General features: G+C 34.5%; 1 protein-coding gene across 5 annotated transcripts in view; it reads left to right on the forward strand.

The window, feature by feature from the left end:
• Window positions 1-17,777, forward strand: part of ATR (ATR serine/threonine kinase) — a 112,839-nt gene that overhangs the window by 15,628 nt on the left and 79,434 nt on the right. For all 5 annotated transcript variants that reach the window (XM_070466643.1, XM_020887137.2, XM_070466641.1 and 2 more), the window contains 13 exons: window positions 1,218-2,095; window positions 2,970-3,148; window positions 3,762-3,953; window positions 4,977-5,167; window positions 5,635-5,787; window positions 6,489-6,681; window positions 6,908-7,170; window positions 8,893-9,083; window positions 9,176-9,276; window positions 9,460-9,631; window positions 10,261-10,431; window positions 12,016-12,210; window positions 13,381-13,566. In XM_070466643.1, the coding sequence (XP_070322744.1) occupies window positions 1,218-2,095; window positions 2,970-3,148; window positions 3,762-3,953; window positions 4,977-5,167; window positions 5,635-5,787; window positions 6,489-6,681; window positions 6,908-7,170; window positions 8,893-9,083; window positions 9,176-9,276; window positions 9,460-9,631; window positions 10,261-10,431; window positions 12,016-12,210; window positions 13,381-13,566 (3,065 nt within the window). The remainder of the gene's footprint in view (window positions 1-1,217; window positions 2,096-2,969; window positions 3,149-3,761; window positions 3,954-4,976; window positions 5,168-5,634; window positions 5,788-6,488; window positions 6,682-6,907; window positions 7,171-8,892; window positions 9,084-9,175; window positions 9,277-9,459; window positions 9,632-10,260; window positions 10,432-12,015; window positions 12,211-13,380; window positions 13,567-17,777) is intronic.

Consider the following 17,777-nt stretch of genomic DNA (forward strand, 5'->3'; position numbering starts at 1 on the left):
ATGTCTTTTTATATCGCGCATTAGCAAACCATGACTCATAGGCTGGCTGCCTGTTTCTGGAAACAATTTTGTTGGAACATAGCCATGATCATTCATTTATGTATTGTCTGCAGCTACTTCAAAGGCAACTGAGTAGTTGACATGGAGATCATATGCCCTCAAGCCTGAAATATTTCATATTTGGCCCTCTCAGAACAAGCTTACTACTCCCATTCTGAATGATGAAACTTTTTTCCAGGCTTTTCTCCTTACTCTCACTACTTTTGTCCCTTTGTTGGCTTCATCGTAAAGAGATGTAAAGCAAATATCTTTCTTTCTGTACAGTGCATAGAGTATTTTAAATTTTTTTGCTTGAATCTTTTTTTTTTGCTTGAATCTTAAGAGTCAACTTTGATAGTGTGTCCTCTAAAAAGTCTTTTCTGACCATTACTGATGGTCTGTGCTAGGACTAGCTTAGTTGCTCGCTTTTTATGCTCTGTTGATACAAAGTGCTCTACATTTCTTCTGTCATAGTACTTATTAAACTATTAATACATTATAAATACTTGTTAATCTAGATTCTTTGCTACATTGACTTTTAAACAACAGGTTATATGCCATTTAGTGGGTATTGAAGATGAAATATAATTGACTAGAAATATCATAGTACATTGCAGAATAAGTAAATTTTAGGAAACTTGTATCATTTATTAAATAAAATAATATGCATATTTATGCTACACTGTGATATAAAATACATCTCTTGGTTGCAGTTTAAAAGTTCGAGAAATTATATTGTAGGATTTAGGAGAACAACACTATGACTGATTTGTTCTTATGCATCTGAGGCAGAGTCACCATTCAATAACATTTGTTGGGAATGATAACTATTTATTGAGCATTTAGTTAACTTTGGGCAAAACTATGTGGAAAATTCCATGTATATTATCTTACTTGGTCAGGGTAACATATAAAGTAGGTGTCATTGTCCCCTTTTCAAAGATGAAGTTACAGAAGTTTAGAGAAATGAAAAGTTCACACAAGTACTAAGTGGAAAGCTAGGATCTTGTCTGACTCCAAATTGGCATTCTAAATTATTATGTTTCCATCGTGTAGGGAATGTTTTAGACTATTTTGTCAATGAAGTTTATACTTTAAAAATAAATCAAGCATTTAGCAAATTAAGTAGCACTCTAATATACTTATTTATTTAATATCTTTTTCTGTTTATTTCATAGAATTCAGTAATTGGATCATAACAAGACTTCTGCGGATTGCAGCCACTCCATCCTGTCATATGTTACACAAAAAAATCTGTGAAGTCATCTGTGCATTATTATTTCTTTTTAAAAGCAAGAGTCCTGCTATTTTTGGAGTACTGATGAAGGAATTATTACATCTTTTTGAAGACTTGATTTACCTGCACAAAAGAGATGCAATAGAACACTTTGTGGAATGGCCAGTGGTAGTTCACCGATTTTTAAGTCAGTTCGATGAACTTGTAGGATATTTACAGCCAGCTCCTTTGCAGCTCATGAACATGCAAAATTTAGAGTTTATTGAAGTCACTTTATTGACGGTTCTTATTCGTATTATTGCAATTGTGTTTTTTAGAAGGCAGGAACTCTTACTTTGGCAGATAGGTTGTTTTCTGCTAGAGTATGGGAGTCCAAAAGTTAAATCCTTAGCAATTAGCCTTTTAAGTGAACTCTTTGAGCTTGGAGGACTACCAGCACAACCAGCCAGCACTTTTTTCAGCTCATTTTTGGAATTATTAAAACAACTAGTAGAAATGGATGCTGACCAATTGAAACTCTATGAAGAGCCGTTATCAAAACTGATAAAGACCCTGTTCTCTTCTGAAACAGAAGCTTATAGAAATATTGAGCCTGTCTACTTAAATATGCTGCTAGAAAAACTCTGTGTCATGTTTGAAGAGGGTGTGCTTTTGCAGCTTAAGTCTGATTTGCTAAAAGCAGCTTTGTGCCACTTACTGCAGTATTTCCTTAAATATGTGCCAGCTGGGTATGAGTCTGCTTTACAAGTCAGGAAGGTTTATGTGAGAAATATTTGTAAAGCTCTTGTAGATGTGCTTGGAGTTCAGGCAGATGTGGAGGTAAGTCATTTTTAAGGTTACTTGTTAAGCATGTATTTTTGCCTTAATTTAAGTGTATGCATTGTGCAAGAGTAATAAAGAGGAAATAGAATATCTTTTCTTGGTTGCTAGAATATCTATAATAATGTACATTCAGAATGGGATACTTTTTATGATCTACTTTGGCTTCCTATTACGGATTTTTAATTTGGTTTCAGAAAGATTTGTTCACTGTGTTGGTAATAAGTTGTCAATGGAGTAGAATGTTTTAAAGTAGAGTTTGTGAAGAGTAAACGTGTTTGTTGCATTATTAATTAAAAGGGGGCCCCTTTTAATTCAACTTCATTGAATTCAAGTTATCAACTTCATTGCAAAAAAAAAAAAACACTCACCTAGACTTTTTCTTTGACAGGTTATAATCAATCACTTCTAGAAAACCTATGAGTATATAGTACTAGTCATGCCAAATTATGCCTTTTTTTTCTATTTGAACCGTGGGAGTGTGATACAATAGTTATGCAATAAATTGATTAAATATTTTAGTTTACTTTATCTGTAAATATTGCTAGATTTGTTGTATAAAAGAAGTTAGTCATTTCCTTGTAGAATTTTTCTTTGTGGCATTTTGGTCAAGGGAAAACAGGTTATAGAAGGATTTGTCTTAGGCTTTCTAATACTATAGAACCATAGTTCTAGATAGAGAGCTGTATATGTGTCTATGTATACACTGTGAAATGATTAGATTAGCTTAGGTTTTTGTTTTGTTTGATGAGACTCTGAAAATAATTTACCTTCTTTGGAATCTTAATACCTAGTGCATTTTTGCTATCTATGAATAATACATATAAACTTATTTTCTAAGAAATAGTTTTTAAAATTATTTTTGCTTCCTCAGTATTTGTTGGGCCCACTTTATGCAGCCTTAAAAATGGAAAGCATGGAAATCATTGATGAAGTTCAGTGCCAAATTCAACAGGAAAACCTCAGCAGTAATAGCAATGGACTGTCACCCAAAAGGCGTCGACTCAGCTCATCTTTAAACTCTTCCAAAAGAGCACCAAAACAGACTGAGGAGTATGACTTTCATTCAGTTTGTATTTAGCCACTTAATAAAACTTTAGTGACTTAAAAATCACCTTTATTTAAGTGCTTTGCCTTAAATACACCAAGAACATTTGTTCTTTCTATAAGAAGTCGAAGGAGTGCTTGAAAAGTCTAATAGTTCTTGTAGTCTATTTTAGTATAAAAGATTCCATGACTAAATATGGTTAGTTAAAAGTATTTACTTGCCTGATTTGACTTTTTAATACATTAAAAAATCTCTGTGACTATACATCTATCAACAATTTAAAAAATGTTAACAAATTATTTTTTTTTGAAATGTAGCCAAAGAATTCCCATATTTTAGCCAACTGTAAAAGTTATTGTAAATTTCAGTAGTTGTAGGGATTTCCTTGGTGGCCCAGTGATGAGGACTCAGTGCTTTCACTGCCATGGCCTGGGTTCAATTCCTGGTTGGGGAACTAAGATCCCGCAAGCCATATGGTATAGCAAAAAACAAACAAACAAAATGTCAGTGGTTGCCATTACATGCTGTCTTTTGTTTAAAATATTTTTCATGTACAAGCAAGATTATATAAATTCATATGAATATGAATCTTTACACTCTGGTTATAATTAATTACAGAATTAAACATGTGGATATGAACAAAAAGAGCATATTATGGAGTGCACTGAAACAGAAGGCTGAGGACCTTCAGATTTCCCTTGAATCCAATAATGTGAAGAATCCTATTATTGAGATTTTAGAAGGAATTGCTGTCATTCTACAACTGACTGCTCTGTGTACTGTTCATTGTTCTCATCAAAACATGGGCTGGTAAAAACAACTTGTATTTCCTGGGTGTAATATATTTAAATTTGTTGTTTTGAAAGACCTCTTTATTCACTTGATTTTTGTGACCTTAGAACACAAAATTTTTCAGTGAAAGAGAAATTTGTATTGTATTGAGCATCTGCTAAATGCCAGATACTGTGTTAAGTACTGTATGTATCTTATTTAATCTTTACAACAATTCTGTGAAGTAAATGTTTTTATGTCCTCTTTACACATTCAAAATTGAGGTTCTTTTTTGTCTGAAGCCTGAACTAACTTTCTGGGGTGGAAAGGTAGAATATTTTTTTATACAACTCAAAATTCAGTGCTCTTTAAGCCAAATATTTCATGAAAAGAACTTTTCCCTTTGATAATAAAAGTAGGAATTTAAAACTCATTAGAGATATTTTTAGTTTAGCATTCTTAATATAGGTTAATTACTCTATCAGAAAGAATAAAGTGTGAACCCTCTCTGAAGATTTAGTCTTATTTTTTACTGCCATATTGTACACCAACACTCCTTGATCATTTTTTATATGATCATTTATTCTGTGTTTCCTGACTCACTCTTTGTTTTTCTTTTTTTTTTTTTTTAATTTTCCTGAGTCACTCTTAACTAGCTAATACAAAGTTGTGAAGGAGATTAAAGAAGCTGTATTAATTCAGATTGCCTTAAATTTGGAATTTGAGATAACTTGAAGTAATAGCTAATTTGGATAAAGTCTGCTTTTTCCTATTGTTAAGAAAGGGTTTATACAGCTATATCTTCTGTTGTTTTAAAGACTGGTGGTATCACTTTTAAAAAGCATAGATTAACATTAATTACCAAATCATGTGCGATTTAGACTGACATAAAGAGATTAAACTTAAAATAATAATGATATATTAATTGATATGCATATTTACTTTGAATTAGTTTAAAGTTTTAGGTTAGTTTTATACTCAATTTCTTTTGGCTTACTACAATATTAGTTTTGACTATAATAAAATTCATTTTAATTGTCTTAAAAAATGTTTTAACTGCAGCTATAATTTCAAGGACTGTCAACAGAAGTGTAAGAAGAAACCTTCAGTAATGATAACTTGGATGTCTGTGGATTTTTACACAAAAGTGCTTAGGAGCTGTAGAACTTTGTTAGAATCTGTTCAGAAACCTGATCTGGAGACAATTATTGACAAAGTGGTAAAAATATATGATGCTTTGATGTATATTCAAGGTGAGTACAAAAAAGCAATGGATCAAAATAACCAGTAATTAGTATGGAAATAAGTTTTCTTTTTTGCCTAAGGCCTAAATGAACCGGTGTTGGGAATGCCCAAAAGTTTATTCTTGATTTCAGTTCTGTTAAGCATATTAGTAATATATAAGTTCTAAATTTATTTGTATAACACTTTTAGTATTCTTTTTCAGTCAGTAGAAATTATTTGTAAATTTTAAATTTTATTTTGAGAATCTAAAGAATGCTATGATTCTCCTAAAAATATAAATGCATATTTTCATAAAGTCACATTTAATTCCTTTGGATTCACAGACCTCAGAACATCATCTTTATGTTAAGAACCCCTGTTTATTGAATGTTTGTTGTAATTCCATTTGATGTGTAGAATGTCTTTTTTTTTTAATTGAAAGAAGACATCTTTTAAGGAAAAGATACCATTAATCCCCTATTATGTGTTTCTATAGTAAACACTTCATTTGAAGATCATATCCTGGAGGATTTATGTGGAGTGCTCTCACTTCCATGGATTTGTTTCCATTCTGATGATGACTCTTTAAAGTTGACCACATTTGCCACCAGTCTTCTAACATTAAGCCAGAGGATTTCAGATAGCTACTGTAAGTGGTCATAAAATTCTATATGTGTGATTTGTTTTGTTTTAACTTATCTCTATATAAGACTTCTAACACTTATCATTTCTGTTTTTTAATAATTACAAAATAAGGTACATTTTTTAATAATTCAAAAAGGAGTTAGACATGTAGAAAGGGATAAATTGTAGGATTTATGCATCCTCAGCTCTATTCTGCCACATCGTTCTCCAAAGATGTCATTCCAGATTACATTGCTGTTAGCAAAATATGAGTTCCTTTTGTTTCACATCTTCACCAGCACTTGGCATTATCAAATTTTGAATTTTTTGCTATCTTAAAAAAGAGAGGGAATTCCTTGGCAGTACAGTGGTTAAGACTGTGCTTTCACTGTGGAGGGCCCAGATTTGATCCCTAGTCAGGCAGCTAAAATGCCACAGGCTGCATGGTGTAGCCAAAAAAAAAGTCAAAGATGTAACTACCTAAACAAGTATATACTTTTTGGTATTTGATGGGTGTAATTTTCAATTTAAATTTCACTGTTACTAGTAGGATTATACATGGACCTTTTTCAGTGCACGTGCTTGATATATGGAAAAGGAGCTTTTAATTAAATGCTGTATGTATTTTAAATGTTATTTGATTTTACAATAAGGAATAAATATATATGGTGTATGTATGTAAAATTAACACTTAGAAATCTTGATTAATAGGCTTAATTTTTTTAGCACCACAGGCCCAATCACGATGTGTATTTCTTCTAACTCTGTTTCCAAGAAGAATACACCTTGAGTGGAGAACAGCAGTTTACAGCTGGGCCCTGCAGAGCTCTCATGAAGTAATCCGGACAAGTTGTGTTAATGGATTCTTTATGTTACTGCAGCAGCAGAATCCTTATAACAGAGTTCCCAAGATTCTTGTGTATGTATTAATATTTTAATTTGAGTATACAATTTGACTGGACAGATTTCATATATACAAATTTGTGTTTATTGCTGGATATATAGAACAAATGTTACTTTTAGTTTTAGAATTAAAATTTTTTTGCTTCTGTTCTTTGTTTAATCAGTACTTTTGCACCAAATGAAGCAAGACTATTTAGACCACAAAATAAAACAAGAGATTTAGTCCTTTTTTTTTCCCCCAGAGATAAAGTCAAAGATGATTCTGACATTGTCAAAAAAGAATTTGCATCTGTACTTGGTCAGCTTGTCTGTACACTTCATGGCAAGTTTTATTTGACAAGTTCTTTAACAGAACCTTTCTCTGAATATGGGCATATTGACCTCTTATGTAAGAGCCTAAAAGTCGCTTCTCAACATGAATGTTCATCTTCTCGACTAAAAGCTTCTGTTTGCAAGCCATTCCTTTTCCTACTGAAAAAAAAAACACCTAGCCCAGTGAAACTTGGTAAGTGGTTTGTTATGATTTATTTAATATTTTAAAACCTATATAAGATCCTTTAAAAAAAAAAAAAACAATGGTGGAGTTAGCCTGAAGCCTTAAAAAATTAGACTTGCTTGATAGATTCAGTGCTTATGTAATTATTCATAAACAGGATGTCTGATATTAGACTGTATCACAGAACTAACAGGGAAGTAATTTTTAGAGTTTTAAAATGCTCTTGTGATTGGACGGTGTAAGGGACATGCCTCTTGTTTGGTTCAATACTGTGAGGTTCAGTATCCTGTATCTCTTTAGTGATCCCAGGGACCTTCTTAATGTGTCCCCTGCCACTGCTTTGGACCTTCAGAACTTCAGATAATCCGATACTTTGCCCCCTGAGGAGTATAGATTATATCTTTACCACTTTCCAATGGTAATGGTGTATGAATTTGTTGGGAGCATGAAATGTATACACATACTTGGACGACAGCTTGCTTTGGGTGGTTATTGTTGAGTCACTAAGTTGTGTCAGACTCTGAGACCCCATGGACTGCAGTTCGCCAGAGTTCCCTGTCCATCACCAACTCCCAGAGTTTACTCAAGCTTATGTCCATCAAGTCAGTGATGCCATCCAACCATCTCATCCTCTGTCGTCCCCTTCTCCTCCTGCCTTCAATGTTTCTCAGCATCAGGGTCTTTTCCAATGAGTCAGTTCTTCACATCAGGTGGCCAAAGTATTAGAGTTTCAGCTTCAGCATTGGTCCTTCCAGTGAATATTCAGAGCTGATTTCCTTTAGGATTGACTGGTTGGATCTCCTTACAGTCCAAGAAACTCTCTGGCTCAGTGGTGAAGAACTTATCTGCCAGAGCAGGAGGCATGGGTTCGATCCCTGGGTGAGGAAGATTCGCTGGAGAAGAACATGGCAATCCATTCCAGTATTCTTGCCTAGGAAATCCTGTGGACAGAGAAGCCTGGGGGGCTACAGTCCGTGGGGTTGCAAAAGAGTTGGACATGACTTAGTGACTAAACAACAAAAACAACAAGCTTTCCCTTTATTCACACTTCTTTAGATTACAGTGATGTGCTTTTAAGTCTATCCCAGTAATTAAAAAAATCTGAGTGAGTAATCATTTTATAACTTTAAAAATTCTAGAATTTATTTTAGATTTAAATTGCGTATAAATTCTACTAAAAACATAACATAAATTTTTTTTAATATAAAAGATTATTTATTTATTTTTGCCTTTGCTGGGTCTTTCTTGCTGCGTGCCATCTGTCTATAATTAAGGTGAGCAGGGCTATCCTTTGTTGAAGTGTGCAGTCTTCTCATTGTGGTGGCTTCTCTTGTGGAGCACAGACTCTATAGGGCAGGCTTCAGAAGCTGTGGCTCACGGCTTCTAGAGTTCAAGCTCAATAGTTGTAGTGCATTGGCATAGTTGCTCTGTGGCAAGTGAGGTCTTTCCTGACTAGGGATGAAACCCATGTCTCCTGCATTGGCAGGCAGATTCTTAACCATTGGACCACCAGTGAAATCCCTAAAGTAAATTTAAATTTATAGGTATTAGTTTTTCAAGTATTCATTTTAATCCTCCACAGTTCTATATGCTTTACAAATTTAAACACAAAATATTGACTTTATAAGACAACTTAACATTCTTTGTAGTGTATTGTTTATTGGAAATTTTTTATAGTACAAGTTTTAAATTTAATGTGTTAACTTAGGTATTATATGCTCTTGTTTTTAGCTTTCATAGAAAATCTGCATCATCTTTGTAAGCATCTTGATTTTAGAGAAGATGAAACAGATGGAAAAACGGTTCTTGGAACTTTATTAAATTTAATGGAAGATCCAGACAAGGATGTTAGAGTGGCTTTTAGTGGAAATATCAAGTATATATTGGAATCCTTGGATGCTGAGGATGGATTTATAAAAGAGGTTGATGACTTTTATTTTAAATTTTTATTTTTATGTATTTTCATAAACCTGGTTCTAAAAATTTCTTCAACTAGTTAATATTATTGTTCTAGCTTTTTGTCCTAAGGATGAAGGAAGCATATACACACGCTCAGATCTCAAGAAATAATGAATTGAAGGATACCTTAATTCTTACAACAGGGGATATTGGAAGGTAAGTTTGGCAGCTTTCGTATACTTCCTTATTTATTTTGGCCATTCACCTTTTTTGTTTGCCTGCTGTTAGAAATGGTGATATGAGAGTTGTGATGTTATAGAGAGAAGTGTGATAACAGTTTGCATTTATTTATAGATTTTTATTTTCAAGACATAATAATTTTTTTTTAAATAATTTTAGGGCAGCCAAAGGAGATTTGGTACCTTTTGCCCTCTTGCACTTATTGCATTGTTTATTATCCAAGTCAGCGTCTGTCTCTGGAGCAGCATACACAGAAATTAGAGCACTGGTTGCGGCTAAAAGTGTTAAACTGCAGAACTTTTTCAGCCAGTATAAGAAACCCATCTGTCAGGTGAGATTCAGCACTGGCCTTGACTAAAGAAAATAGCAGTACTTTGCAAAAGCTAAAAAAAGAACATATATGTATTTTACTTTTCTTGTTTTAAGAGAGATATTTCTTTTTTAATGATATATTTGGTTTATTTAAAAGACCCTACATCTTGTCATTTTTATATTTTAGCATCCTAGTCTGAAGATTTAGGCTATAAATGGGAGAGGGGGAAAAAAATCATCTTATAATAATTATTACACTCTATTGTTAATCTATTAAGAGAAGTCTTTTTTTTAATTAGTCTTTCTTTTAGTGATAAACCTTTTTATGCTTTGATATTATGGATAAGGTACTTTGTTTTAAGAAAGGTTCATTCAAGAAAGGTTCAGTCTGAAAAGTTGGGAAATGTTAAAATACAGGCTTTGCTCTGTGCTAGTGGTGTAATCCTTAAGAACATATTCCAGTTTAACTAAGCCTGGTTACTTTATCTATAAAAGGGTGTTTATATATACCTCATTAAGGTTGTTATAAAAATTAAATGAACTAGTCAGGTAATATGTTTAGAACTCTGATACTGGCCTTTATGTTAGCCTAAAACATAATAGTTAAATGTTCTTCCTTGTGTGAAAACTGACATCATTTTGCTCTAGTTTTTGGTAGAATCCCTCCACTCCAGTCAGATGACGGCACTTCCTAGTACTCCATGCCAGAATGCTGAGATGCGAAAACAAGATGTGGCTCACCAGCGAGAAATGGCTTTAAATACCTTGTCTGAAATTGCCAATGTTTTTGACTTTCCTGATCTTAATCGTTTCCTTACTGTATGTTGCATAGTATAGTTGATTTTATTGAGGTTTTCAGTTCAGTATTTTGTGTTTTTTCCATTCTCTCTCTATTTTTTAAGAAAATCTGGCATTGTTTATTTATCTGGCAAGTATAATGAGGACCATAGATTTTCAAATTTACATGTTATCTTTTGACTTTGATATGATAATATTACTTATGTTATAAAAGTGAAATATGTGTTGTTTTGAGTCATTGCTCTTTATGGTTATCTTGAAAAGTTAACACTAATTAATTAATGCTAATTAATTCAGTTTACCAAGCCTTCATATCTTTAGTGCTATGATGGGTTTCATTGGTAATGCAAAGTCTAATATGATCATATCTATCCCTAAGGAGTGGGAGTACAAACTAATGCTATAGATGACATGTGAATTCAGATAATCGAGTTTGTAGTATGTAGAGTTTGGGAAGCCTTTGAAAAGTCATTAGTGGGACTGAGGTTTCAAAAATGGATGGTATAGGTTATCTTCTTATGTTTTCCCAAAGTTTATTATTATTAGTTAATAAATTATAATAATGATCTATGCAAAAATTTTCCCTACAGTATTTTATATTTTAACAAAATTAAATCATCTGTAAATTGGACAAAGCTTAGAAGGAACTATAATACTATACACTAAGGACCACAAAGATATTTTTACCTTTTCATTCAGTAATTTCATCTGGGGGCCTCAAAGCACAGAGGTTTATTGCGGCATTTTCCAAGTATCAAGTAAACAAAACCCTGAGAAGAAACTTAAGTATCTAATAATTAGGTCATAAAATGTTATGCACTGTAACACAATAATTATAAATACTTGGTAGAAACTACCTTATAATGTCCAGTCTTCCTGGATTAGCATTAAGTTGAAAGACTTAACACAAATAAGGTATAAGAGCCTCTGAGGGTAGGGCTTGAGTCTTGTTTACTGTCACATCTTCAGTGCCTAGAATAGTCACTGATATGCAGTAGTTGTTTGTTAGATATGTGAATAAATGAAAGGCCAATCATTTTATGTTTGGAATTTTGTATATTATTTAAGAACAAGATCTTAAAAGAAATAGACCAAAATCAAAATAGATTTGTTGCCATGTTGGGATGGCGGTGTATTAAAAAGATTTTCTTTAATATTGTAGCATCAACTTCTTAATTTGAAGAAGTTAAAATACTGTATTTATGGCTCCTCTTGTTTATTGTCTAAATACTAGTTAGCTCAAATAATAGATCAAGCTTGGAACCTCTGCTCTAATTAAGAGCATGAATATGTACTAATGAGAAATTATTTTCTTTGCTACTTGAACATTAGCTTATTTATTTCTATCTCTCCCCACCTCCAGTGTAAACTTTATGCCATCAGGAACCTTGCCCATTTTTCACTGCTGTATCTGCAGTGCCTGTGCCATAGTAGATGCTCAGTACATGTCTGTTGAGTGAGTAAGTGGTAAATCTGAATTCAGATATGTTGTAGGTGGACTCCAAATTTGAGTGGTATTTTTAAGTATTTTTGTACATAGCTCATGTGAATGTTTTATCACCTGGTCAGATGTGCTCTTTGGTAATTGTAGTGTTTCTTTTTCAGAGAACATTACAAGTGTTGCTCCCTGACCTTGCTGCCAAAGCAAGCCCTGCAGCTTCTGCTCTCATTCGAACTTTAGGAAAACAATTAAATGTCAATCGTAGAGAGATTTTAATAAATAACTTCAAGTATATTTTTTCCCATTTGGTCTGTTCCTGTTCCAAGGATGAATTAGAACGTGCCCTTCATTATCTAAAGGTAGTTGAATATTTGTATATGTTTTACTCTTTTGTATAAATTAGCATTATAGGAAAGCTGTTGTGACATTCTTATGGAAGTAGAATGAGTAGTTTATAATCTATCTTAGGGTAATGTAAGTTCAAGTGGTACATAAATAAGTATTGTCCTGGGCCAAAGGAGAGTATTAAATAGAATTATTCTTTTGTTATTTTTTTTTATTGTTTTACCATAATGGTATATGATAGCCATCCATTCATGGATCAGCTTCACAACTAATTTCATTTTAGAATTTATTAATTGATTGGAACTATCAATGACTAATGATAGATAATTATATCTGTCAGAAGAGGCAATAACTGTAGTATAATGACAGCATTGAATTTAGTTACTTAGTGCTCTAATTACAGTTTGGCCCACTTTCTTGCTAGTGGGCTAAATTCTTTCAAATTTAAAATTATAGCCAGTGCTGCTTTTTTGGTGTCATAGTAGCATAGTAGCAATGAAATCTGACGAATAAGAGGCTACCTGGGAACAAGAGAACCTGTCAGATATGCATATGTAACTATTGTTTTTCTCCAATGTTCATTTATTTCCTATATTTCATGATATGCTAGCTATGGATCTCTTTCTACATGAGTCTTTTTTAATATTAAGTGTATTTATTCATTTTGAGAAAGAAAATCTGTATTATGAAAGTGGAATAGTAACAGCATTCCAATGCTCACATGTCAGAAACTTTGCTAAGCAATTTTTATGGATTATTTCACTTGCATAACTCCTCTCAGCTACCCAGTGAGATAAAGTACTATTATTTTTCCATTTTGTGGTTGAGAAAGCTAAGGCAGAGAGAGGCAGAGCCACTAATTTTCTTCTCAGGGGTTACATTTCTTTGAATGTAATGACATTTTAAAACTTTATAAAAAACTATACTTCCCTTTTAAAAAATTTTATTTCAAAATAAAGTCTGATCACTTCTCTTTTTTACCTGTAGTCCATGGCAAACCTACCAGGAATAGTCAAGATTAGAATCCTTTTCCAATGCCTTTTTAATATCACTAGTAATTCTTGTCACCTGATCCAGAGCTCCTGATTAACTATAGTGTATTAAAATCAATACACTTATTTCTAAGATGTTAGTATGGAGGAAAAAAACAACTTTTTTTTTTTTTTAATGAATCTTTGGGTTAGAATGAAACAGAAATTGAACTGGGGAGCCTGCTGAGACAAGATTTCCAAGGACTGCATAATGAATTATTGCTCCGTATTGGAGAACACTATCAACAGGTTTTCAATGGTTTGTCAATACTTGCCTCATTTGCATCTAGTGATGATCCATATCAAGGTCCAAGAGATATCACATCACCTGAGCTTATGGTAAGGAATACATTATATGGGTTTTTTGGTTTGTTTTTCTCCTTTTTGTAGCTTTATGGAATTGAAAAAACAGGTGTCTTATGTATTTCCCAAATGCTAGAGATTTATTTAAATTTTAAATTTGAATTTTTGTCTTGAAAAGACTGTTTATTTAAATTGTATGGTCATAGCATACATATCAGGATGAAAAATATACATTTTCAAATAATTTTAGATTTTATTTTTTCATTGGGTAAAGCTGTTTATTTTTCTTCACTACCTTTTAACTATGGATCAGAATACATTCATAGCTTCCCCTGGTGGCACTATCCCTTCCTTGGCAGAACATACTAACTTTATCAATTCTAAACTATATTTAAATTCTTTGTTGGGTTTAAGGCAGGTGAGAAAATATTCCTTTTTGTCTTTCCCTGTCTTAAATTTGTATCTGAAATCATCTTACTACTTTATTTCTTCGTGTAGAAAAAACATATAAATCTCAGACTTACTATTTTTTTCTTTTGATTGTCCTCATTCTTTGAAGATATTCAAAGTACTATCAGCAGAATATCTTAAGAGGTTTCTGTCTTGGCTTTCTCATTTACAACCATTCTTTAACTCATTCAACTCTGACTCTGTTTGAAATATTCTACTGAAATTTTCATCTTGTCAGGGTCAAAAATGATCTTCCTGCTATCAAATCCTGGAGAAGGCAATGGCACCCCACTCCAGTACTCTTGCCTGGAAAACCATGGACGGAGGAGCCTGGTAGGCTACAGTCTGTGGGGTCGCGAAGAGTCGGACACGACTGAGCGACTTCACTTTCACTTTTCACTTTCCTGCACTGGAGAAGGAAGTGGCAACCCACTCCAGTGTTCTTGCCTGGAGAATCCCAGGGAGCCTGGTGGGCTGCCGTCTATGGGGTCACACAGAGTTGGACACGACTGACATCACTTAGCAGCAGCAGCAGCTATCAAATCCAGTGGTTGCTTCTCTTTTTCTGTCTTATTCGACTTTCACTGGTGTTCAGTACAGCTGACCATCCCTTCCTCTGTTCATCTGTGACACCATATTTTCTTGATTTTCTTTTTGCTTCACTGTCCACTCATTCTTTATTTCTTAATTTATTTTATTGAAGTATGGTTGATTTACAGTGTTTTGTTAATTTCTGTTGTGAAGCACAGTGATTCAGTTATACATATATATCCTTTTTCATATTCCTTTCTGTTATGGTCTGTTACATGATACTGACTATAGTTCCCTGTGTTATACAATAGGGCCTTGCTATTTATTCATTCTATATATAGTAGTTTGCATCTGCTAATCACAAACTCCCAGTCCATCCCTCTTCTACTCCTGTAACCACAAGTCTGTTCTCTATGTCTGTGAATCTGTTTCTTTTCAGATAAGTTCATTTGTGCCATATTTTAGATTCCATGTATAAGTGATAGCATATAGTGTTTGTCTTTCTCTTTCTGACATTTCGTTTAGTGTGATAATCTCTAGGTTCACCCATGTTGCTGCAAATGGCATTATTTCATTCTTTTTATGGCTGAGTAGTATTCCACTGGGCTTCCCGGGTAGTTCAGCTGGTCAGGAATCCAATGTAGGATTCCTGGTTCAATTCCTGGGTTAGGAAGTTCCGCTGTAGAAGGGACAGGCTACCCACTCCAGTATTCTTGGGCTTCCGTGGTAGCTCAGACACTAAAGATCCTCATGCAATGCAGGAGACTGGGTTGGATCCCTGGGTTGGGAAGATCCCCTGGAGGAAGGCGTGGCAACCCACTCCAGTATTCTTGCTTGGAGAATCCTCATGGACGTAGGAGCCTGGCAGACTATAGTCTATGGCATAACAGACTCAGACATAACTGAGCAACTAAGCACAGTATTCCATTGTATATACATATATGTGTGTGTGTGTGTGTAATATTCATTCATATATTCATTCATTGGTGATTGTCCACTCATTCTTAATCTGTACTTTGTCTACTTATTCTCTATATGTTAGATTCAGTACTATGTAATTGGGTCTTTTTCTCAATAAATATTCTCTCCTTAAATGAGAGGGAATCTGAATTCCTCTGGTCCTTTAATATGATTTATATTTTGATGATTTTGTAATTGAAATTCTAGTCCAGAACTCTCTTGAACTTTGGGCTTGTGGACTTAATGCAGGTTAGGTCCTGGCAGGAAACGGATGGCACACACACAAATGTTTCATTGAAAATAATTTAATGAAGGGGCTATTTTCATTGACATAAGCAAGGTTAAGAGAACTAGCAGGGAATGTTAAGAAACCCAAGACTAGAAACAGCAGGAAACATATGCTCCCCTTACTCCTGGGCAAGAAGAAATGGTATCACCAGAGAGCTAGAACCATGGTGCTTGGGAAGGGCTCTTGTCATGGAGGAATATAACCACTACCAGAAGCACCTCACAACACAGATAGTGCAGGAAGTTATAAATATCACACTCTCTACTCCTGCCCTATGTTCTCCTATTGGAGGCTCCACTTGACTGAATTTAGCGGGAAACCCAGAGGAAAAGGAATCTTGAGTGATGAAATCTGGTTGCCCTCCCAGGCACGTCAGTACAGTTCAGTTTAGTCGCTCAGTCATGTCTGACTCTTTGCCACCCCATGGACTGCATCACACCAGGCTTCCTTGTCTATCACCAACTCCTGGAGCTTGCTCAAACTCATGTCCATCAAGTCGGTGATGCCATCCAGCTATCTCATCCTCTGTCGTCCCCTTCTCCTCCTGCCTTCAACCTTTCCCAGCATCAGGGTCTTTTCCAGTGAATCAGTTCTTCACAATCAGGTGGCCAAAGTATTGGAGTTTCAGCTTCAGCATCAATCCTTGCAATGAATATTCAGGACTGATTTCCTTTAGGATTGACTCTTTGATCTCCTTGCAGTCCAAGGGACTCTCAAGAGTCTTCTCCAACATGACAGTTCAAAAGCATCAGTTCTTTGGCCCTCAACTTCCTTTATAGTCCAACTCTCACATCCATATAGGACTACTGGAAAAATCATAGCTTTGACTAGGCGGACCCTAAGCTTCCTCTCTACAGTAACCTAGTGTATACCTTTCTTACCTCCTCATCCAACCTGGTATCATGTGTGACCTAAAGATACATGAATTAGGTACCTCAGTGTCAAACAATGCATCTTTTTCCGGGAGTTGGAAAGTATTCTAATTGCTGCTTCTCCCTAGCAATTAGCTGACAAAGGTCCGCACAGTCAAAGTAAAAAATTATGTCTCTGCTTTTTAATATGTTATCTAGGTTGGTCATAGCTTTCATTCCAAGCAGCAAAGATCTTTTAATTTCATGGCTGCAGTCACCATCTGCAGTGATTTTGGAGCCCAAAAATATAAAGCCTCTCACTCTTTCCACTGTTTCTCCATCTGTTTGCCATGAAGTGATGAAACCAGACTCCGTGATCTTTGTTTTCTGGAATGTTGAGATTTATGCCAACTTTTTCCCTGTTCTCTTTCACTTTCATCAAGAGGCTCTTTAGTTCTTCCCTTTCTGCCATAAGAGTGGTGTCATCTATGTATCTGAGGCTATTGATATTTCTCCTGGCAATCTTGATTCCAGCTTGTCATTCATCCAGTCCAGCGTTTCACATTATGTATTCTGCATATAAGTTAAATAAGCAGGGTGACAATATACAGCCTTGATGTACTCCTTTCCCAATTTGGAACCAATCTGTTGTTCCATGTCTGGTTCTAACTGTTGCTTCTTGACCTGCATACATATTTCTCAGGAGGCAGGTCAGGTGGTCTGGTATTCCCATCTCTTTCAGAATTTTCCACAGTTTATTGTGATCACAGTCAAAGGCTTTGGCATAGTCAATAAAGCAGAAATAGATGTTTTTCTGGAACTCTCTTGCTTTTTCGATGATCCAGTGGATGTTGGCAACTTGGTCTCTGGTTCCTCTGCCTTTTCTAAATTCAGCTTGAACATCTAGAAGTTCACTATTCACATACTGTTGAAGCCTGGCTTGGAGAATTTTGAGCATTACTTTACTAGCGTGTGAGATAAGTGCAATTGTGTGGTAGTTTGAACATTCTTTAGCATTGCCTTTCTTTGGAATTGGAATGAAAACTGACCTTTTCCAGTCCTGTGGCCACTGCTAAGTTTTCCAAATTTGCTGGTATATTGAGTGCAGCACTTTCACAGCATCATCTTTTAGGATTTGAAATAGCTCAACTAGAATTCGATCACCT

This window comes from Odocoileus virginianus, chromosome 4 (assembly GCF_023699985.2).
Source record: "Odocoileus virginianus isolate 20LAN1187 ecotype Illinois chromosome 4, Ovbor_1.2, whole genome shotgun sequence".
Lineage (NCBI taxonomy): Eukaryota > Metazoa > Chordata > Mammalia > Artiodactyla > Cervidae > Odocoileus > Odocoileus virginianus.